The sequence below is a fragment of the Salvia splendens genome, chromosome 2 (assembly GCF_004379255.2).
Source record: "Salvia splendens isolate huo1 chromosome 2, SspV2, whole genome shotgun sequence".
In the NCBI taxonomy this organism is placed as follows: Eukaryota; Viridiplantae; Streptophyta; class Magnoliopsida; order Lamiales; family Lamiaceae; genus Salvia; species Salvia splendens.
In genome coordinates this window covers 39,969,718-39,994,313 of record NC_056033.1, presented here as the reverse complement: position 1 = coordinate 39,994,313, position 24,596 = coordinate 39,969,718, and the positions used below count along the sequence as shown (strand labels likewise).

The following is a 24,596-nucleotide window of genomic DNA, read 5'->3' as shown; positions in this document are numbered from 1 at the left end:
TAATGGAATATCTTTTTCTTTTTGGGTGTTTGTATATTGGTGGATTCAGTCATTATTGTCATATAATCAAAAAGAGGCCATTTTTCTTTAGTACTACTACGGTTGCCACTTCGCATTTTCCCTCCTAAAAAAATTATTTTTTTTATTCAACATCCAAACCAAATCATTTACGTTTGAATATATGTCTCCTTAAAACTCTTTTTCATGTACTTGTCCATGCAAAAAATCCTCCAACGCATCATAATTATTTTTGGGATTTTATATTTTTACTAGTAACAACGTTTAAGTCTTGTGAGTGTCGAATTATTGGTGTTTTTAGGGATTAAAAAATCAAGTTTTAATCAAGTTTTACGGGAATATGTATTATTAATATTTTTACATCACGATGTTTTAGTAAGCAATAAACTACATAATACAAACAAATATTACTCCTACAAAAATTAATAATTGTGTTAAATTTTTAATAACCATATCCACAAGATTAGAAACTATATAGTAATAATATAATTAAATGTATAATGCCAAAAGCATTGTGATTTTAGAGGGCCCTATGATCATCATTTCGGGAATATTTGAGACACCCACTTTTTCCTTTTGTCATGTTGACTAATATATATACGAACCACTCCCGTTTTCTTACGTAAAATAATTTTATTTCTTGGTTTAATATTTAATTGATTGATACCATACCGCGATCAGTTAGGTCGACCTAGTTGTATATAAACGACGTTTATTGTCTTTGCAGTTAAATTGTTAAAACATATCTTCATTATGCAAAACAATACTACAAAGTACTCCATAGTGGACGCTCTAACAACAGATCTTACCACCATTGTTGAAGATGGTACATTTAAAGCTGTCTGCATGAAATGACTTGATGCCCACATCTACAGCCCCATACCCATCAAATCTATCTACTATTTCTCACTAAAATTCTCCCCCTTTCTCTCTCTTACTATGTAAGTACTGTAACGAAAATAATTTTTATTTTTAAAATATTAATTAAAAATAGATCTAAGTTGTGGATCTTGCATGATCTAAAGTGATCATGAAAGAAGAAATAATGTACTCTTTTCAAACTAGCAGTAGTAGTATAGACTTTTTATAAACTTAGTAGTACTAATAGTATTTTACAGCTAGCAAATGTTGAGATCTTAGAAACAATTATATGATGTTTATGAGTATTTAATTATTGTCTATATATCGCAAGGAATTTCATTGAACAGCTCTTTCTGTATAATTCTATTTTCAGACCCTAGCAATTCTATTTTCAGACCTTACCCCTAGTTTTCAGATCTAGCTAATTCCCAATACTCTGCATTTATTTTATCCTACACCCCTGTCCATAAGTTTTATAAATAAATTTATTTTTCTTAAAAATGATTTGATAAAAAACAAAAAAATTACTTAACGCATTAATTTTCGACTTTGGTACCGAATTTATCCCAACTCAAATGGTGGCATGCAAGGTGGTGGGCATACGAATAAAATCAGTGTACATTTATATACCGACACTCTACTTATAGAAAGCACTTGGTATATACAGTATGAATTAAAATGTTATTATTAGTTGCCAAATTCCGAATGTTTTAATCATTATACTATGCATAAGTCCATAACCAAACAAACACATTCTAATAACAAATTTTAAAAAATAAATACTAACATTTGCTGAAATAGATAAATTATAGTAATCCTTAATTATGTAGTACTTACGGCATAATTTAAAAAATTAATGTTTAAAAATTAAATGAAGATAATAAAGTACAAAGCAAAAACTAAAAGAGAGGATAGATTAGTTATGACTTTATTAGCATATTTAATATGGATTTTGTTTAGAAAAAAATGTCAAATAAATCATGAAAGACGATCAATTTTTAATTCGTCTCATCCTTGCAACATTTGTTTTAAAATACGTGAACATAAGAACATCTTCTCAAACTTAATTAAATGATGTTGTTTTGCCCGATATCGTTTTTGTTAGAGTGTTTTAAATTGTCAATCAATTAACACGTACGTAATTTGCCGGAAAATGGAATAATGTGGTAATTGAGAAAATTTCATCTTTCCTAATGTGTTTTGCTAATTTTAAAAAGTATGGGAGTATGAGATTGAGATCACAGTTTAACCATCTTTTAGAGTGTCTACAATGGACGAGCCGCGGCGGCTATAGCAAGGCTTGGGGAGCCGTGGCGGTCGGAGCGGAGCCGAGTACCCGGCAGAGCCGTGTGGCGTGCAGCGGACGGGACGACGGTTCTGCGGCGGTCATTTTCCCTATTTTTTTAATTTTTCTTACTTCTTTAATTTTTATCTATAAACACCTCTTTCCCATTCATTTTTTCATTCCATTCCAACCTCTAATTATTTTTGTCAAATTAATTTTGTTCTAGTCCTATTAAAATATACTGACAATTGATAAAATAATGTGATTTGTGATTGTGGCGTGACTGTTATTGGGCTGAACAAGTTTTTGTGGCTGTGCTGATTGGACAGACGGATTTTTTTTGTTGTGGCGTGACTGTTATTGGGCTGAACAAGTTAGGGAGAGTTGATCAAATCTTAAATTTTTTATGAGTATATATATATTTGTTTTCTTTGAAGCGGATAGACATGCAGACGATTCAAAAGCTGTCGGTTCCGGTTCAGAACCGACGGTTCACGGTTCAACATTTTTATGAACCTGAACTGGTCCGCCAAGGGTTCCGGTGGTCCCGCTTCAAAAAACCGGCAGTTCATGGGGCGGTTCAAAACCGCCAGTTTTTGGCTGAAACCACTGCTTCGGCGGTTCAGTTTTTTTTTCTCATTTTAGTGTTTATTTCAACGAGACTACAAGTCACAACTTATAAGTTACAATTTACACTTAATGTTGGACTTGAGCCTTTGGATTGAAAGAGAGTGTATTGGATGATTCTCTTTTATAGCTAAATGTTCTTGGATGTTTTGCTCTTTCTTTCATGTGGGATAAAACTCCTTATTTATAACTACATGATACATCTCCATCGTCTTTGTTTATATTAGTTTATATCTTGACTATCTTCTATTGTTTTAACTTAACAACAAATATAATTACATAAAGTATTATTCTTTAATTCTTTATCATTATCGATTTGTTTGTGTATAAGTTTATGTGTATGTTAACTAATAAATACCATTATACACATTAAGAGAATAATTATTATACAAATTGTATTAATCTAGTGATAACTAAAATATGAATAATTATTTATCTATATACAAATCATATTACTCAATAATTGTTTATTCTTATCTATCAAGAATATATTCACAAATAATAATTTTATTTATATAAATTATACTACATCTATTAGAATAACAACTATTATACAAAATCATACTGTTAGTCTACTACTAATATATAAATATATAAACTATATTATACCACTAAACAAATCATTCTTTAGTTATCTATTTTTATCATTATTATACCAATTATAGTAATTGTTGTTTTTTTCACATTTTAATCAATATATTGAGAAAAATTAGCAACATACTTACATTTAAATCAAATTATTTGAACACGTCCACAATCTATAAATATACAAATTATTAGCAACATGCAACATTCTAATTTAATTAAACTATTCTAGTTGATGCTATTATTATCTATAAATTTGTCTTAGAAAAAGAATCATAACAAAAACAAAGATAAAGTTAGTGAATAATAAAATGTAGTAAAAAAATAAAGAAAAGTAGAAAATAAAAGAAAGTTTTGTATCCCACATTGGAAAAAGATGAATGAATGATCTAAACATGTAGTTAATACTTCAACATATTTTGTCTCACATTGAAAGTGAAACAAAAAAAATTCAAGGATGTCTCTATAAAAGAGAAACAACCAAGAATTCTTAAAAGTGAGCACATTTAAATCCAATTATTATTATTATTTGAACACATCCACATTCTATAAATATAGAAATTATGAGCAACATGCAACATTCAAATTTAATTGAACTATTCTATTTGATTCTATTATTATCTATAAATTTGTCTTAGAAAATGAATCATAACAAAAATAAAGATAAAGTTAGTGAATAGTAAAATATAGTAAAATATAGTAAAAAATAATGAAAGGTAGAAAACAAAAGAAAAGTTTTGTATCCCACATTAGAAAAAGATGAATGAATGATCTAAACATGCAGTTATAAGAGAAAATAATTCAACATATTTTGTCCCACATTGAAAGTGAAACACAAAATATTCAAGGATGTCTCTATAAAAAAGAAACAACAAAGAATGGTTCTTAGAATCATAGGCCCAACAAATAAATATGGAATATTATGAAATTATAGTATTTATTTATTTGTGAAAATTGATTTTTATATATAAAAATTAATTTTTATAAATAATAAATATATATATTTTTAAATGTTATTTGAACGAAACTCCGGTTTCGGTTTCTGAAATTCTAGAACCTGAACCGGCCCACAAGAACCGCTGAACCGTCTTCCGGTTCGGAATCGCCGCGCCGGTTCCGGTTTGTGAACCGGCGGTTCCGAATCGCCGGTCCGGTTCGGGTTGTGCATTCCTAGAAGTGGATACACGAGATTTCTTGTTTGTGATTATTTCTCCGTCAAAGTATATCACAAGAGAAGATTAAGCTTGTTTGTGTAGAAAGAGATAAACGTAAAATGATTACTCCATTTTCTCCCCAATGATCGTGAACCAGTAAACGTAAAACCCAGCAAAACCAGTGCGTGAACAAAAAATGAAAGACATGAACGACGACGGCGACATCAACAACTGGCTCGGATTCTCCCTCTCTCCCCACATGAAAATCGAGCCCAACTCCCACTCCCCCCCCGCCGCCAACTTCTACCTCATCGACGACGCCCCCCTCTCCGTGATGCCCCTCAAATCCGACGGCTCCCTCTGCCTCATGGAGGCCCTCTCCAGATCACACCCGCACCCTAAACTAGGCGCCGCCGATTTTTACCCCCACCAAAACCACTACTTCTCCAACTACACCTTCTACCAACCCCACCAAATCCCACAACAGGAATGGGAGGACAACGCCATTAGGTCCAATGAAATCCAATCACTCAGCTTGTCGATGAGCCCTGGCTCGCAGTCCAGCTGCATCACCGAATCTACAGCCATGGGAAGCAAGAAGAGAGGGCCGGACAAGCTGCAGAAGCAGACTGTTCATCGCAAGTCCATTGACACATTTGGCCAGAGAACTTCTCAGTATAGAGGCGTCACAAGGTTTCTTTTTCTTTGCAAACAAACATCATCATTGCTTTCGTGGATTTTTCTTTCTCACTGTTGTGTTCAAGATTTGGTCAGGACTCATCATTTTCTTGTTTTGTCCGTTCCATTTTTCATTTTTTTTTATGTTAAAAAAATGATCTTTTTTTATGGGTTTTAATTGATTAATATGTGTTGTTCCCCACAGACATCGTTGGACGGGTAGGTATGAAGCTCATTTGTGGGATAACAGTTGCAAGAAGGAGGGGCAGACCAGAAAAGGAAGACAAGGTTAGTCCTAAAATAAAAACCTTTTAAGTCTTCAATTTTATTTTATTTTTCAACTCTGGGGTTAATATTCATGTCCATTATCTGACATTGTGTTATGAATCTTTCTTGTATGTTGGGATTTTTCTGTTGCTGCTCAGTCTACCTTGGTAAGAATTTAACTCACTCACTACATAAGCAAGGTCAAGAATTAGTTACCATTGTTAAAAGATTAAAAAAATGCAGGTGGTTATGATATGGAAGACAAAGCTGCCAGAGCATATGATCTTGCTGCTCTTAAATATTGGGGCCCTTCTACCCACATCAATTTTGGGGTAAACTAAATTTACCCATTTTTATAAAGCACATTTTATCTATTTCAAGAGGTAAAGTTTTGATTTTTTATGTATGTGTTTGTCATCTGCAGCTCGAAAACTACCATCAAGAACTCGAGGATATGAAGAACATGAGCCGACAAGAATATGTCGCCCACTTGAGAAGGTGAATAGTGTTTCTTATCATAATCATACATATTGAAAAACATTGTTTTCTCTGAAATCTCACAGCAACCTTTCCATTTTCAGGAAAAGCAGTGGTTTTTCTAGGGGGGCTTCGATATACAGAGGTGTAACAAGGTAGATTTGAGTGATGATGAACTTATTTTATAGCTTTGAGTTGCAAAAATGATTAAATTAGGGTTTGCTTGTTGTTTTCAGGCATCACCAGCATGGTAGATGGCAGGCGAGGATCGGTCGTGTTGCTGGAAACAAGGATCTCTACCTTGGAACATTCAGTAAGTGTTTGTGTTTGATCATCTCAATCATTATTGAAATAATGTGATTTTTACAAATTTGTTTGTGTGGAAATTTGTTGCATATGTCTTTCTTTGCTGCTCTTCCTTTTGAGTAGTGAGTTGTGATTGCTTTTGGTAAGGCTGAATTCACACAGCAACTTTGACTGTATTTTTAGTGGGACTCCACTTTTGTCAAGGCTTGGATTGATAGACAAGATGATAAAGAGAGAGAAATGGAAAAAGGTCTTTTGAAATGTGACACATTCTTGATTACTTGCTTTTTGTAGTAAAATTTGAATTGTTGGTGTGGTGCTATTTGCAGGCACGCAGGAGGAGGCGGCCGAGGCTTACGACATCGCGGCAATCAAGTTCCGGGGAGTGAACGCTGTCACCAACTTCGACATTTCCCGGTACGACGTGGAGAAGATCATGGCCAGCAACACTCTGCCCACTGGGGAGGTGGCCCGGAGGACCAAGGACGGGAGGCCTTCCGCTGAGGTTGCGTCCGTTGAGGAGTGCCACGGAGGCGAGGCGCCCCTTGCTGTTGCTGCTCGGGTCGAGCATGTTTCCAACGCGTGTGAATGGAAGATGGTGCCCTACAACGATGCCCCGGGGCAGGGGCAGGGGCAGGGGAATCAAGGGAGTGTTGACGTTGGCACACTTGAAGTGAAGACGTTGAATCTGGGGAGCTATCAAAGCCCTACGTTCTCCACCAGCCTGCACGATTTGATTGGTCTCGACACGAGCCAGAGGGCGGTGCACGAGTCGACCACCACCACCATGGCGCCCCACTTCTCGAACGCGTCGTCCTTGGTAATTAGCTTGAGTAGCTCAAGGGAGGCTAGCCCCGATAGGTTCGTGCGCCCCTCTAGCAACATGGGTGCGTGGATCCCGACCGCTCAGCTAAAGCCGGTGCTGCTCACCACGGCCCAGTTGCCAGCCTTTGCCTCATGGAACGACGCCTGAAGGCTACTTCGGGCGTCGTAACATGCCTTTTCATGAAGTGGGAAAAAAACAATACCCTAAGAAAATGGAGAAAAAAATGGATATGTTGGCTATAAGCTTTTTTTTTGTGTAATGGTGGTAGACATTGGAAATCATGAAAGGGGGACAAGGGTGGGATCCATTTGTATCTATTTGCAACTATGTGTTAGGAGCTTTTTCCAACTCAAAAATGCTTTTACTACCTATTGGGATAAAGATTTTGCAAAATGGAGGGAATCTTGATTGGGCTCTCTCATGATTAAATCTTCCTTTGTATTATTAAAGGTGCTTTATTTATATATATAGCATGTTTCACATTAATTCCCTAATAAGAAAAGAGAGTAAATGAGGCCAATAATGTAAAAGGGTTTTTTCTCTCTTTGACCAAAGCTATCAATGGTTTTCTAAATGCATTGCATGATCATAGCCATGCAGCACCTTTTTCTTTGAGCTTTCCCCAAAGTTTACAGACATTCCCTCCTTTAATTCAAAAAAAAAAGAAGATTCTTTTTAAGAAGTGATTTTAATTTGCATGCTTTTGGATTTAAGATGCAGTAAATGTTGTAATTAGGCTTTTCCACCACCCCTCCACTTGCTGCTATGTTGCACTTGAAAAGCACATTTGTGGCCTAATATGGGCTTTATTTTACCTCTTCTTACATCCATATAGTGCATATCCACACACATAAACATGTGTGTGTTTCATGTTTCTTGAATGAGGTGTAGTTTAAAAGGGGTTTGAGGTTTTCAAGATTGCTGCAATAATTGCAATATGTGTGTGTGAGCATTGAGTTTCCATGATTGGTGGGGTGATGTGAACTTGTACCTAAAAGATTTTAGCCCCCATTTTCATTAAAAATAGCAAAGTAATGCTAAAGACCATACTATTAGATAGTCATACCTAATTGATGTAACACAAGTATTCCAACTTCGAGTTGTGATAATGTCATGTTGGAAGCTGTTTGGTGATATTTTTGGTAAATATTAGGGTCTACTTGATTTGTTTAACTTGCTAGTATGATAAGTTAAGATCGTGTGTCGTAAATTTTATCAAAATTAGGAAAACAAACAGACCCTAAGAGTTATTATCAAGCCTATAGAATGTGGGGAAAAAAATTCAAACCATCACTATTTTTTTCGAAAGTGTAATTGGATTAGAATTTTGGCAACATTCTTGTGACTCTAATAAAATCAAACACACATCTACACTGGGCTTGCAAATCTCAATGAATAAGATCGTTGTCAGCGTCACAAGGGAGAAATGGTGTGACACCCGTCGCTAGCTATGGAGGTTGCATTGTGAGGTTGGCATTGGCTCCTATGGTCAAGTTTAACAGAATTATTCGGCCTTCATGTGCCGACGGTAGGTCAATCGACCCCCGACTTTATCTAGATCTTTAAACATTTACTAAAGAATGTTAATACTTAGGATTTTTTAACATACTCCGAATATACATTTTTTTTCAATACATGCCAAATTTTATGCTATAAGTCAATAATTTCAAAAACACACGGAACATTTACTAAAGTTAAGTATAAGAGATTAGGCATATTATCAAGCGTTGTGAGTGTGAATTTGACGTACCAAAAGCCTTTTGGCTTTTTTCATTTAGTCAGAACGTCTATTATTAAGTATTAATGTGACTTAACGACGAGTTCTTAGGTCATCCACATCCCAGGCCACAAATCACACTTCAAAATCATACAACAACCATATTCATACCTCAAATCACACCACAACTTAATTTTATAAAAGCACAACTTATCACAACTCACAAGTCTTCGATTTTTGGAATTTTTGGCGTTGTGCAATTTAGTTCATTTAGGTTTTTGGCGTTGTGCAATTTTTTGTCACAACTCACAAGTCTTCGATTAACAAGTAGTAAAAAAATTGAGATCACCTACCTTTTGATTGTGAAGTGCGACACCCATTTTCATATGCATCACCAATTTTGGGTAAATAGTTGATTGACGTAGTACAACATTGACATTAGATCCATGAAAATAAAATAAGTGATCACCTTTTCTTGATATTCTACTCATCTTATAATCATTATGTTAATTGTATTTATCTCTTTTCTTTATTCAACTTGTGAGATTTTTTACTATTAATGGACAATTGATTTGTCGCACGTAATCTTATTAATAGTGGAATGGTGAATTACAGGTGCACTACAAAAATATGATTAAATTTGGAACTAAGACATTTGATTATTTTCGGAACTTTGGTAATTTATCTGAATTATCAATACTTTATTTCTAATGAACTAAAATGGATACTAAGTTTTTGAGTAGATTAACTTAGTATCCATTTTAGTTCATTAGAAATAATGTTAAATTGAATCTGAGATAGATTAATCGAAGATAATTGTTGATGAGGTTACTAATGTTAAATTGAATCCTTCGATATATTTTATTTTGTATTAAAAGGATAATTTTTAGCCCATACCATTAACAAATTTTGGAATTTCCCTGCAACATTAATCAAAATTATTGGTTAAATATATTGTATACATTGATTAAAACGGTAAAAAAAATCACAAGTATACTGGAAATAACTGAAGAGTAGAAGGATACTATCTGAATTATACACTTAATACTATGCAAAAAGTTGAAACAACTAGATTGCGAAATTCTTGAAAACTTTAATGATAGTCAAAATTAATGATTACTTATATTTGTTGTGGACAGTTGGAGTTGATTTTTATGCTAATGATGATTAAAGTTAGTGTAAAATAGTTATTATGTGACACTGGTAGTGCACGAGGGGTGCATAGTAGTAAATGATAATTATCAGAAGCTTTAATAAGAATGAGACTAAAGTGAGATTTATGAAATTAAGTTAACACGGCACGTTATTTATTACTCCACTTAGTATTTTATCTATAATTCAAGGTTGAGAAAATTAGCGATTTTCAAAATCAACATTTTTTCCAATTCATCCATGCAAATCCTCTATTCAACTTTTTGTGATGGTGAATGAATTAATAGTTTAATACAGAATTCGACTTCAAAAGTACTGCTAGCATTGATCATTTAAAATTATTTTTTTTGTATTCTAAAAGTTAAAACATGGTCACTAATTGAGATGTAAATCACGCTATACAAATCTTGTGAGTAGACGAGTAGTATTGATCATAACCACATTTTTACAACGAAGTGCAGCTCAGTTGTTTATGCGCTTCACCTCCAACTTATGGGTCGGGTTCGAGTCACCACGGGGTAGATGGAAAATAATTATTGATCCTCTTTAAATGATAAAAGAGAAAGAAAAAACCACATTATTACAAGAATATATGTCATTTAAATTAAATTTTATATAATAATAATCTACAAATCATACATGACATGACAAGTAAATCACTCTAAGAATCTCACGTGACAGACCAGGCCATAAAGAACATAACAAGTTTTCAATAATAATAAGTAGTTTCTCATAAAATAAGTGAGTGTATAAAATGTTGAAATAGTTTAATGAATATATTAGTAATTAGTAGGGACCTTACAATTGAAATTGAGGCAGGACCACATATATAAAGGCCCATTTCTAAAGCCCATGACACACTATTCGTCACGCTGTGGGCCTTATTTTTGTTCAAGGAATATTTATAAAATTTTAGAAATTATTATGATACACAATCATATTCTTTTGTTATAGTCCATTATGGATTAATGGATCAATTTTATTCAGATATCAAATTTCTTGTGCCAAATCTAGTGCCCCCCATTAGTCATGTGTTCAGAAAAATAAATCCTAAATGTTTGACTAATGATTTGAAAAAATAAGATGAGTTTGAATTATGTGATGATGTGTCACTATTAATGTACTGTACTATGATTTGATAAATAATTTAACCTAAACTAATAACCGAACCATAAAACATTAAAACCCCACGAATTTCAAATTATATTCTCAAAGATAATGTGCATACGTAAATATTCACATAACCAATGCCTCGTGCTTTAATTTTTATTCCTATTCGAAATTTATCCCAATTCCAGTAGAAGATATTGTGTATTCAACCGTAAAACTCAATTTGTTTTTATTTTCCTAGAATTAAAAATATAGATTGATTATAATGACTTAATTGGTAACGAATGTATGATAGTCTCTCAACATGAGATTGAGTCTTTTGAATATTGTCTAACTCGATAAACTGACTTATAAATTTAATCTTCAAATGATGTTGTGTATGATTAGTGTTGGCTATAAGTTTCGACACTTTTGACGTGACAAAATAAATCTCGAGCAACTAGCATAATTAATTTGGAGATAATCTTGAATAATAAAAAATCCATGAATAATACTAGTAAGAGTGTCCACAACAATGTGGACACTTTGGTGGACAAACCATTTTTTTTACAGTCACTTTTTTTTTCACAGCCACAAAAGATTTGTCCATGGCTGACACTCCCAAACCACAAATCACAGTATAGAGAGAGAGTTGGAATGGTGTGAAAATAATGAGGGAAATGAGTTTTATTAATAGGTAAAAAAGTAAAAAAAAAAAGGGGAAAAAGGCGGCGCCGCGGCTCACTGGCCTCGCAATAACCCACCACGGCTCATACCCCCGCCCCGTCCACGCCGACTACTCGGCGAAGGGCTGTCCACCCCTCCCCGCCCCGCCACATTTGTCCTCCGCAATAGGGACCCGCGCCGCCGCCGGGGCTCGCCTATTGTGGACACTCCGAGAAGGATTGAAAAATTGAAGCATCTAAGGGCTTGTTCGGTGTTTTTTAAATGGGATGTCCTACATAAATCTGCTTTAGAATTGATATTGTAGGACCCACCAAATTGGTGCACATAGCTGTAATTCGGTGTTTTAGATATGGGTTAGCATTTACCACCATAAATATGGCATTATTTTAAATGTAATTATTGAAAGACGGATGTGCCCCTAAAAGTGTTCTTCATATCCATGGCGGCGGACTCGTTGGTTTCGGAGAGCTGTAGCGAGGCGGTTATGCAGCTCGACTGCGAGCCCGGGCTCATCGACAAGCTCAGAGATTGTGGCGCCGCCGCCGCCTCAGTGAGATTGTGGTGGTTGTGATCCATCCATGTTTTGAGGCATGGGGTGATTTCCTCTTATGAGATTTGAGGGATTTGGTGCTGGTAGAAGTTGTAGTTGGAAAAGTAGTGGTTTTGGTGGGTGTAAAAGTCCATTTCTTGGTGGGCTGCGGCGGCGCCGAGGAAGTCTTCGAGTTTGGGTGGAGGTGGTCGGGATTGGTAGAGGGCTTCCATGAGGCAGAGGGAGCCGTCGGATTTGAGGGGCATCACGGAGAGGGTGGAAGTCGGCGTCGACGAAGTTGGAGAGGTAGAAGTTGTTGTTTTGTGGGGCGGAAGAGGAGGGGGTTTGCGGCGGCGGCGACCTCCATTTTCATGTGGGGGGAGAGGGAGAAGCCCAGCCAGTTGTTGATATCTGCGGCGGTGGTGGTGGTGCCGTCGTTGATGTCTTTCATGTTTCACTCTCTCTCTCACTAGAAAAAGCTTCTCTTCTTGTTTTGATGTTTATCACAAAACTGGAGGGGTGATTCCGTAAAAGTTTGCTCAATTCTGGGAGTGCTTCCCAATGCAAGATCAAATCTTACCGCCTTAGTAAGAAATGATTTTTGGCAATAACATGGAGGAACAGTGCGGGCAGTCTCTTTCTAGTCGGGCTCCATTGAAATTACCCAAAAACACTGAATGCCCATAATTCGTTGGAAATGAGCTCATTTCTCCCTATTTCTAAAACATTGAACACGCCCTAAGAGCATCTCCAATGGCGGACGTCCGGTCGGACGTCGCGACGGGCGAACGGGACGTCCGCCATTGTGGCGTTTAGGGTCGGATACGGACGTCACGTAAGGACGTCGGGTGTCCTCGGACGTCGGCGCGACGGGCGGGTGGACGTCCGCCATTGTGGCGTCCAGTCGGACGTCCTGTTTTTAAATTTTTTTTTTAAACTCTATATATACGGCTCGTTGAATTTTATTTCATTCGCACCACTTGTGTTAACAAGTTTCTCTCTCAACATCTCTAATTTCAAGTATATCTAGAATGTCTAGTGAAAGTGATAGCGAGAATGAGTTGGAGGTCGCTGTTGAAGGTGCGATAGAGAGGCTGCGGAACTGACTCAGTGGACCAACGAAAATGATACGGGTGCATGTCCAAGTCACGGCGTGGCCACCGCGAATGTGAATATGGGGGTACATCATGGAGAGGTCGCGCGGCTGCGTGCATTTGCCGACATGCGGCAAACAGATGCCCATGTTCGACTTCAGCACGATATCATTGAAGAGGTTTGGACTCGGAGGGGTTGACGTGATAACGTATGAAGTTTTTTTTTATTAGTATGTAATTTTTTTTTCGAATCATATATGTTTTTTCCGATGAAGTTGTTAATTTTTCCCGTTCGTATTCTCGGTCAAATTTTATTTCCGTAAATGTTAATTGTTTTATTTGTAAATGTATGATTTTTTTTAATTGCGGGATGTCCTAGTGGGAAGGGCGATGGGAAGGGCGGATTGTGCAGGGGATGTCCTAGTGACGTGGCAGTGGGATGGGAAGTCCTAGTGACGTGGCAGGAGGTGTGTTTGGGATGTCCTAGTGGGATGTCCGCCCAATGGAGATGCTCTAAGTATGGAATGTATGTTTAGAGAATTTGATGCATGTAGATTTTGTGGGATGAAAAAGTGTAAAGGCATCAATCAAAAACTTGAAAATGAAGAGTGATTGATGGGTTCACACACTCCCAAGTTACGTGTGCTATTTCTGTCATCATTCATCAGCCGTTGATTAAATAGTACATTCGATTTAATGTTTTAATTTCTTTTTAGATAGGAGACAATGTTACTTGAATCTCTTAATTAGGTAGAAAATATAATTATTTAACAAGATGCTCAAATAACATATTTTCCCAGCCACAAGTATTTAAGTATCTTATTTCGAAAAAGTTGTCCCCAAACCTGTATTCAATTCAAGAATTACTCCCTCCGTCCGCCATTAGGAGTCCCGGTCACTTTTGCGCACTCGTTTTATAAAAAGGATAGTAAATATTTAAAGTAGAGAAATAGTACAAAACGAGTGCGTAAAAGTGACCGGAACTCCTAATGACGGACGGAGAGAGTAATATGCAATATATTTGATGGGGTACGTACTAAACAAGCCCAATAGCAGTGACGGCCCATCAGCCCAAAGCCCAAGGAAGAGTATCAGTTCGGCATTACCAAAGAGTTCGGCCCCAGCCTACAGCTCGGTAAAAGCCGACCAATCAAGCTCTACTCTCAGATCGGCAAAAGCTGCTCGGCAATAGTTCAGCAGTTCGGTCTCAGTATTCGACCGAACTGGGAGATAGTGGACTCATGCAGAACCTCCACGACCTCCACTACACGATCTATTTAGTGGTGTCAACTCATGCAGGATCTCATGCAGGATAGCGGACCAAACAAAGAGATAGTGGACCCATGCAGGATCTCATGACCTCCACGACATCCACTACCTAGTTAGTGGTGATGCAAGCCACGACCTAGTTAGTGGTGATGCAAGCCACGATCTTAGTTCAATGTATAAATAGAACTTAGATCAGATAGACGAGGGGGAGAGCTCTCTAGACATCAAATATCATATAGCAAGTCTGTATTTGTAAGCTGTAAACCAGATCAAGCAATACAATCTTGCCCTCCTTTCTTCCCGTGGACGTAGATTTACCTCAGTAAATCGAACCACGTAATTCCTTGTGTCGTGATCTATATTTTTTACCCGCATTTACTACCATCAAAAATTCGCCCAATCATCACTGGCGCCGTCTGTGGGAAACAGAGAACCAAATCTGTGATAAAAGCGAGTTTTTGATCCTCTTCCACCAAAAAAAATGCATACCAGATCACGTAACACCCATAATACCGTTCGTGATAACCATGAGGAAGCTAGTCCAGCCCGCAGGTCTGGAAAACAGCCTCGGGAGAAATCTACTTCCAGTTCTCACGGAGAAGGAACAAGCCGCTCAAAGACTCATCGCACCGAGTCTTCCCAGCAGCCCGATTTGAACGAGGCTGTCAAGTTGTTTTTGGCCGAGAAGCAGGAAGAGTTCTTAATTTTCCTGCAAAAGGGCCAAAAGCCGGAGACGAAAACGGTGGATTCTCCCTCCTCATCCAGACATGAAAGTCACTACCGCAGTAGTGCCGTGTCTTCCAGGAAGAAGAATCCTCAACCCCGACATGTTCCTGTTCCTCCTCGGTACCGGAATCACAGGAGAACTCCATCTCCTCCATACCGAAGAGATGTCGGGTTCGCCATGTACGGAGCATTGAAGACTCCGTTCTCGGACGATATCACCCGAACTCCCTTGCCACAGAACTACCGAACTCCGTCGATGACTTATGACGGGTTAGTGAATCCTCATGACTTCCTGGGACGCTATCAGTATAACATGGCGAACCAGGGTCTCAATGAGGTCCATATGTGCAAGCTGTTTCCCGAGCTGCTTATCGGGAACGCAAGAAGGTGGTTCGATAGCCTCCCCCAAGGCAGCATTAGATCTTACCGAGATCTAATGGATGCTTTCCACAGGAGGTTCTTTCAGAAAGCGGAAGCCCGAATCACTTCGGCTCAGCTGCTTTCTATACGTCAAGGTCGCGACGAAAAGATCAGCGACTTTATGACGAGGTTCCACAAGGAATGCCTACAAGTAGATGATCTCAATGATCTACTTGTCATTTCGGCATTCCAAAATGGAATCCTGCCCGGAGCTCTCTACAGAAAGCTCGTGGAATGCAGTCCGCAAACAGCTCAAGAGATGTGGGACATTGCGGACCAGTTCTCCCGTGCCGATGAGGCAGACCGTCGCAAACGGTCTTTAGACAGCTCATCCCGAGGAGACGGGAGGAAGCCCGATCATAGCGATCAGGGACATCCTCGCCGAACTCCTTTTGGCGATCAGGGACATCCTCGCCGAACTCCTTTTGAAAGGATTCAAAGGACTCCGGTGCAAGACCGATTGGGGCCACGTCTCAATCCTGAGAAGCCGCCCGCTCAGCTCGGTTAGAACAAGCCAAAGGACAATGGGTAGAAAATCTCCCTCAAGTCCTATGGTCCTACCGAACTACACCCAAAACCTCCAACGGTGAAACTCCGTACAGTCTGGTGTACGGCACTGAAGCAGTGATTCCGGTTGAGATCGGCGTACCCAGTCCCCGAACTCTAAATTTCTCCTCAGAAATGAATGATGACGGACTGAGAGCCGAACTAGATCTGGCCGAAGAAAGAAGAGAATTGGCCTGCATAAAAGCAGCCAAGTACAAGGAGCAAGTAGCCCGGTATTATAACCAAAGGGTGAAAAAGCTGCAATTTCAAGTGGGAGATCTCGTCTTGAGAAACAACGAAGTAAGCCGAGCAGAAAAGCTGGGCAAACTCGAACCCACATGGGAAGGTCCATATCGGGTGTCAGAAGTCCTCGGCAAAGGGTCTTATAAATTGACTCACATGTCAGGAGAACAAGTACCCCGAACATGGTACATTTCCAACCTCAAGAAGTTCCATTTGTAAGAGACAGTCCGGTCAGTCAGTCTTGTGTCTAGTTCGGTCCTAGGGGTATGTGCTTTCTTTGTTTTTTACTTGTTTTTCATGTTTGTCTATGTGCGTTTTGTTTGTCTATGTGCGTTTTGTCTGTCTATGTGCGTGTCGTCTCTTACAAATGTTACTGAGGTATCTTGTTCTTCGAAGGCTGATCCCCTTTTTAGAACATATATAAGCCAACGATTGTGAGTCCAAGCTTCTAAGGAGGATACAAGACCACAATTCAGCTTAAGAAACAAGCAGTCCGTCTGAAACGAACTGCAACAAAGGGAAAGTCCGATCCACGCGATAAAACTCGCCGAATTAGGACAAGGGAAAGTCCGATCCACGCGATAAAACTCGCCGAATTAGGACAAGGGAAAGTCCGATCCACGCGATAAAACTCGCCGAATTAGGACAAGGGAAAGTCCGATCCCCAAATTAGGACAAGGGAAAGTCCGATCCGAGCGATAAAACTCGCCAAATTAGGACACAAGCTTAGTCCGGTCAAAGAAATTTACTTCATAAGACCAAAGACGAGTCCGATCAAAGAAGTTTACTTCATAAGACCAAAGACGAGTCCGGTCAAAGAAGTTTATTTCATAAGACCGAGGACCAAGTCCGGTCAAAGAAGTTTACTTCATAAGACCAAAGACGAGTCCGGTCAAAGAAGCTTACTTCATAAGACCGAGGACGAGTCCGGTCAAAGAAGTTTACTTCATAAGACCGAGGACGAGCACGATGAAATTTTTTCGCTGAGCTGTAAATACGCAGTGATAGAAGCGAAATGAAGATTTCATTTATTAAAACTTGTTCGGCATATAATTCTGCTGCCCTACGAGAAGGCGTTACGCCATTACAAAGGACTATTCTACTGTCCATGGTTGCTAAAGTTGAGCCATCTATTCACAAAATCCTCCTGAAGCCGAGTTCGGGCATTCCGGGCAGCTGAAGAATAAGCAGGTCAACGAGATGCTCTAATCGACCTACCGCCTCTTCCCTGAGCCCGGGAAGCTCTAGCTCCTCGGCGGCGAAGAGTCTCTTCACGAATCATTTGCCGATCTTGCTCACTCATAGTCACCGCTCCTCTGCGAACTTCAGTCCGTCCTCGTCTTGACGTCTCCGGTTGTTCCTGAGTTCGTTGCTGACTTGGAGTAGGGTTTTGAGCAAGTGAATCAGAGGTTTGAGCTGGAGTGCGACCTTCTGTTGGCGGGAAATGCCTAAGGAATCTCTCGATTGAGGGACGCCGGGAAAGAATGATGTCGTACCGAGAAGCCCAGCGCCGCAATGATTTCACGACTTGTTGGCAAGCCGAGCTCTCCAGCGCATTGTTCCTCCGGAGTACATGATATTCCTCCCACAGTTCGTCAACTCGTTCCTGAACTTCAGAGATGGTCATTCCCCCGCGCCTGCAGATGAAATCCTCATACGCAGTCCTCTCAGCGACGGCAGTATTCAGCTCGGCCTCCAGATCTTTCTTTTCGGACTCTAAGTCCTTATTGTCGGCCTCCAGCTTCACTAAACAAGCCAAGAGTTCGTCATTCTTCATCTGGTCAGCTATGTTTTTTTTCTCAGCTTCGTCTAAAGCGGAAGAGTACAGCCGCTTCCAGTGAAGTACCTCCAGCTCCTTAAGAGTTAAGAATACAAAGCAGCTATGTCAGTTCGGCATTTCAGTTTACTGAGCAGGTAGTAAACCACAACAGGAGTAAAAGAGAGTACGAAAAGCTATACGAAGACACAAGTGTAGAAAGAAGAATTTTTTCATTCATAAGAAAAAATTTTTTTACACAAGGAGGGCTTCAAGGCCATTTTACAACAAGGAAGAAACTAAACTAAGAGAAGGGAGATGAAATCATACTCCGCCAGCTTCGTCTCCGGCTCCTCGGTGAGGTTCAGCTTCCTTCTCCTTGTCTGCCTCAGCTTCAGCCTCGGCCTCTCTGCTCCCCCCAGCCTGCTCGGTGCCCCTATCACCGATCTGCAGCACCTCTTGCTCGGCCTGCCCGTCTCCGGTCTGCTGATCAAGCTGCTCGGTCTCACCCTCTCCGTGGAACATTGGAGCGGGTGAAACTGGCCCTAAGGAGGCAAAGATAGCCTCCATATTCTCGTCCCGGTCAGCTCGGCAACTACGAACTCGGTCAGCAGAAAGCAGGACCGAGGACGAAGCAAGCTCCTCAAGGAGCGGCAGACTCTGGAGACGAGCTGCTATCTCTCGGCCGTACAGCGGCAGGACGACTTCGGGCCCCTGCTCGGCATTATCGGTCATCAGTTTCAGCAGATCACCGACAAAGGCCGAAAATTGATTGCTCAGAAAGAGTTTCTCCGCGAAAGCACGGAGAACCTCCCCTTGGGCAACCACGGCGGCAGCATCCCTCCGTTTCGTCTGCTCTCGCTGGATGACGAGCTGGTTTTTGGCAAACTGGGCTTCATCCTGGGCCGAGATCCTAGCAGCTCTGGCCTTCTCAAAGTCTGCCTTAGCCTGTTCGGCCTGGTGACGAGCAGCCGCCAACTTCCTCTGCATCTCAGCATAGTCGCTGGACGCTTTAGAGAGTTCGACTGCGACGAGCTTGCTGAGCATGCTATTCCTCTGAAAATGGAAAAAGGAAAGAGTCAACAGAGGGGCCACCAAAAAACATAGGAAAGAAGCAAAGCCAAAGAATCAAGAAGAGAAGTTACCTCGGCAAAGTCCGTTGGCCATGCAAAAGGCTCACAGACATGCTCCGAAGGGGGCGCCAAGACGATGTCTCTCTCCGGCGCTCTTGGGGGCTTCTGGGTCTTCCCCTTCCCCTTTGCCGAAGTCGACTCCGGCTTTTTTGGATCCGAAGAAGAGGTCTTTTTCCTCTTCGGATTCTTCTCGGCATCAGGCGCCGAGCTGGTAGCCTTCTGTTTCTCCGGCTCCTTAAGCTCGGAGGATTTGCGGCTAATCTTATTTAGCATGTTCACTGCCAAAAAGCAAGAAAGCAAGGTTAGTTTTCGCCACAAAAGCAGTAAGGCACAAAAAAGAATTCCTCACCCTCGGTCTCTTCGTCCGAAGACGAGGAGTCGAACACGAAGTCGCCCTTGACGAGCTCAGACTCCAGGTACTGCTTCCTAATCATAGGAATCTTATTGAGCTCGCCCTCGAGCTCGTCCAACGGTTCTAACCGAGGATGAGGAATCACGGACTTCGGCCCTCTCCAGGGAAAGCCCGGAGCCGCTGTCCTATTATAAAAAAAGAAGCGATGTTGCCACTTTGGCCACTTGGTTTTGCAGAAGGCCCTAAAAGGCTGTAAAGGGATCAAGTAAAACCAAGATCCTTTCTCTTAAACTGGAAGAAATTAAGGATTGCCCTCAGAGACAGATCCTTATCTAGCCTACGCAGTTCGGCAGCAAAGGCCGATAAGTGCCTCCAAGAGTTCGGAGTCACCTGACCTAAAGGGAGTTGAAAAAATCAAGCAGCTCTACAAAGGCAGGGGGAAGAGGGAAACGAAGCCCGCATTCCAAGCCGGCTTCATAAACGGTGGCGTAACCCTCCGGCGGCGAGTCAGCCCTATGAAGGTCGTCGGGAATCGCAACCTTCCCCCCAGGAAAAAAATATTTTTCGTGTAGGGATATCACAGTATCCTTACTCAAGATGCTGTGAAAATACTCTACGGTCTTCTCCCCGGATTCTTTCCGGCTAGAAGACCCCTTATCCCCTTTCCTACCGCTACCTGACTCAGAAGAAGAAGAAGAAGACATAGTTCTTACTCTTTGAAAGTCTGAAGAAATTCTGAAGAAATTCTTGAAAGCGGAAGGAAATTTTTACGCAAAAGAGAGAGAATGCAGAAGAAGCAATAGCAAAAGTGTTCAAATGATGAAGAAAGGACGTATTTATCAGATTCGGAGAAGATTTCAAAATCATCGCACCGTTTCGAATCCCACCTTTCAGGATTCAACGGCCGGATTTTACTGTCGCATTTAATGCAGTCACGCGCAAGGCACGTCCCCTGACGTCAGCCTTCCCCGTACCTTTATCCAGAATGCCGAAGTGACTCGCTTCGCCGAAGTGATTCACTTCGCTTTTCGGGGGGGTAGTGATGGGGTACGTACTAAACAAGCCCAATAGCAGTGACGGCCCATCAGCCCAAAGCCCAAGGAAGAGTATCAGTTCGGCATTACCAAAGAGTTCGGCCCCAGCCTACAGCTCGGTAAAAGCCGACCAATCAAGCTCTACTCTCAGATCGGCAAAAGCTGCTCGGCAATAGTTCAGCAGTTCGGTCTCAGTATTCGACCGAACTGGGAGATAGTGGACTCATGCAGAACCTCCACGACCTCCACTACACGATCTATTTAGTGGTGTCAACTCATGCAGGATCTCATGCAGGATAGCGGACCAAACAAAGAGATAGTGGACCCATGCAGGATCTCATGACCTCCACGACATCCACTACCTAGTTAGTGGTGATGCAAGCCACGACCTAGTTAGTGGTGATGCAAGCCACGATCTTAGTTCAATGTATAAATAGAACTTAGATCAGATAGACGAGGGGGAGAGCTCTCTAGACATCAAATATCATATAGCAAGTCTGTATTTGTAAGCTGTAAACCAGATCAAGCAATACAATCTTGCCCTCCTTTCTTCCCGTGGACGTAGATTTACCTCAGTAAATCGAACCACGTAATTCCTTGTGTCGTGATCTATATTTTTTACCCGCATTTACTACCATCAAAAATTCGCCCAATCATCAATATTCATGATAAACAATATATATTCATTTTTTTTTCAATACTACTCATATTCAAAGTAAGAATGTAATATAGTACTTAATATCTTTTGTGGGATATCTTATTCAAAGTTTCTTTTTAAAAGTAGAAATAATATTTCTTTTATTTTATTCTCTCTCCTTAATAAATTAAATAAAATTATATAAAATCTCATATTAGAAAATATTTCGTTTTAAATGAAATTGTGAAAATATTATTTTGCAGACACTTCATTTTTTATAATAAATAAGAATGATAATAAATATTTTAATGGAGGCCCGAATTTTAATATTAGTGGTTGAAAATTCGAAATATTACTAGGGAAGAAATAATATTGCATTAAAAATAATTAAAGATAGTCTTAGTAATAGTTCAAAATTATATTTTGAACGAAGAAAATAGAGAATCATGTGATATAAGTGTCAATGAGGTGATAAATTGAGGATATCCTACATGAGATGAGATGTATTAACATCACGACCTTTTTAAAGTGACAATGTACCACCAATCTCGTGCTGCCACGTGGCACGTTATCCAGTAATATTAGGGGTTTATCCAGCAATATTAATTTAATAGGCGTTTACAGATTGCATGATAGTAATAAGTGGATTGCAGTGTTGATTGTTGAGTATTGCAGTATAGGCATAGAATGTTTCAGTTGCAATATATACATAGACAGATTGCTTTTTTATACCGTTATTTTGCTATATAGGCAATAATGTAATACTCAGCCCTCTACACTGCAATCCACAGTGCTATCATGCAATCTGTAGAATCCATCTAAAACGCTTACTATGATATTGTTATATACAATCCTAATATTGCTAGATAGCGTGCCACGTGACAGTACAGGATTGGTGATACGTTGTCACTCTAACTATGGTGGCACCTTAATGCTCCTCTTTATATATAATAGTAATAGTTTGATAAAAAAAGGAAACTACTACTTTGCTTAAGAGGATTTGGTGTGACTAGAAAAATGATGCTATTAGTGAAGAAATTATTATGGTCAACGTTATGATTTCAAGTGAAGTTTTTAAACCAAAAAGGTTTGTTTTCTATCCTGTATATGGGAATACAGAACACTGTCACTCCAATTTAAATTGAAGACGTAGTGATGTAAGTAAAAAAGCAACGCGACTTAAATGATTCTGTATTTATAACTATATTGCTCCAAAATTAAGTTATTTTGAAATACAATCTACATTAGGCAAAAAAAGTAAAATTATTATGACTATAATAGTTATTCTGGAATGTTTTATGACGAGTTTAATATTTTTTCCATGACACATATAATAGAAATTCACGTCACCAATAAATAGAACGACTATAGTAGTACTTATATAGGTACAAATAAATACTCTACTAACTCATAATTATGTCATGTCCTTTTGAGTTTACTGTTGTTGGTTGTGAGCTCGACAAATTATAATTCCACGTCAGTTTTCAATTCAATTTTTAATTCTGAATTTCTTAATATTCTTATATTTGTTGTAAGTTGCAACAAAATGCGGAGTACCATATTCTATCTTTCTTTCATTCAATTATTTTTTTATTGATATCTTATTATGTCAATCCATTTTCAATTCGATTTTATATTTAATTGAATAATTTGATATTCAAATGGTAGATCCATACATAGTTGAAATAATTGGATGTTTTATTGATTTTATATTGAATTGATAATTTTAATTAACCTTAAATTTGTTTGAACAAGTACAAAATTTAAAAAATAAAATTAAAAACACTGTTATTAAGATTATATACTAAATTATAATATAAATAGAAATAAAGTAGTAGTAATAGTAAAAATGTTAAGTGGCAAAGTATGTCTAAAAAAGGAATGGAATAAGTGAGTTATAAAGAAAGGATAATATTGTCAACTGAATTAAGCATTAAATGAGATGATTATTTTATTTATATCTAAAACACCTATATTTACTGAAATGTCATTTATGGCCACATAGACTTACCCTTCAATTAATGATGACTAATTATATATAAACATATACAGCAGTTTTTTATTTCAATCATGTCACTTTTTAGTTATTATAAAATGCATAATTTTTAATTATCTAAATATTAATTTTATTTGAATATATATTTTTTATTATTCAAAATTTAAATAAATATATGAATCAAGATTAATAAAAACAAAAATAGTTTGTTGCACTGTTGACTAATTTGATTCTTCAATTTCCAAATTGTTCGACTCTTGCTCTTCCCTTTCCAATTTCAATAAAAAATGTGTATTCTTACACAAATTTTAATTCCATATATAGAAATCCTAATAAACTCAACAATAATATATTCCTACTTACTTAAAAAATCTAAGAGAGATTTGATGCCAAATTTAGGCACCTATTTGATTTTGGAATGGTTCAGTTCAGTAGTATCCAGCAAGATCACAGCCTTACACAAAACAATGACTGGAGAATCAGACTTTGACCATAGAATAGCTGGTATTTTTCGTTATTTGAAAAAAAAACATTTTCTTTGTGAAGAAGTGAGCTTGTAAGTTGTAACTAAAGTTTAATTAACAAAATCCTAAAAGGATGTTTGGTTTGATGAATCGGATAGGATAAAATTTTATGAATATTATTAAATTGGATAAACATAATTCAATACGAATTCTAAATTTGACATTCCCTTCGTTCCATTCAAAATATCCACATTCTTGAGTGAAACGAAATTCTAAAAAAACTTGTCAGGTAGAGTAAGAAGTAGAGAGGAAAAAAATAGTTGAATATTTTAATAAGAAGAGAAGAGAGAGAGATTTATTTCTAAATATAGAAAGTGAATATGTTGAAAGAGACAAACTAAAAAAAGTTAACATCTTTAAAGTTTAATGAAATAGAAGTATATAGTACTTAAACTTTCGGATAATATCACATAATTAGTCTTGATTTATGAGTGTCGGTGAACTTGATTCAATTAATATAACTGACGATATAGAACACCGACAGCTGGAAACCTGTACAAGGACAAAGGAGTAAAATTTGGTGAATGAGATTCCATTATTATTCTTATCACCAAAGCCTAAAGTAAAAGAAAAAGACTGCACTGACACTTGTATTAATTACATAAACC

At 38.5% G+C, this 24,596-nt stretch overlaps 1 protein-coding gene across 1 annotated transcript; it reads left to right on the top strand.

Annotated features, from left to right (window-relative positions):
• Positions 1-4,608: 4,608 nt before the first annotated feature.
• Positions 4,609-7,513, top strand: LOC121766256 (AP2-like ethylene-responsive transcription factor CRL5). The gene is made up of 8 exons (XM_042162542.1): positions 4,609-5,223; positions 5,414-5,496; positions 5,634-5,642; positions 5,719-5,807; positions 5,900-5,973; positions 6,057-6,107; positions 6,189-6,265; positions 6,588-7,513. The coding sequence occupies exons 1-8, from the start codon at positions 4,727-4,729 to the stop codon at positions 7,229-7,231; spliced, it is 1,524 nt and encodes a 507-aa protein (XP_042018476.1). The 5' UTR covers positions 4,609-4,726; the 3' UTR covers positions 7,232-7,513.
• Positions 7,514-24,596: the final 17,083 nt, after the last annotated feature.

Coding starts and splice junctions, on each gene's coding strand:
- LOC121766256 (XM_042162542.1), top strand. CDS start 4,727: ATGAAAGACATGAACGACGACGGCGACATCAACAACTGGCTCGGATTC. Junction 5,224..5,413: donor CAGTATAGAGGCGTCACAAG/GTTTCTTTTTCT, acceptor TGTTCCCCACAG/ACATCGTTGGACGGGTAGGT. Junction 6,266..6,587: donor TCTCTACCTTGGAACATTCA/GTAAGTGTTTGT, acceptor TGCTATTTGCAG/GCACGCAGGAGGAGGCGGCC.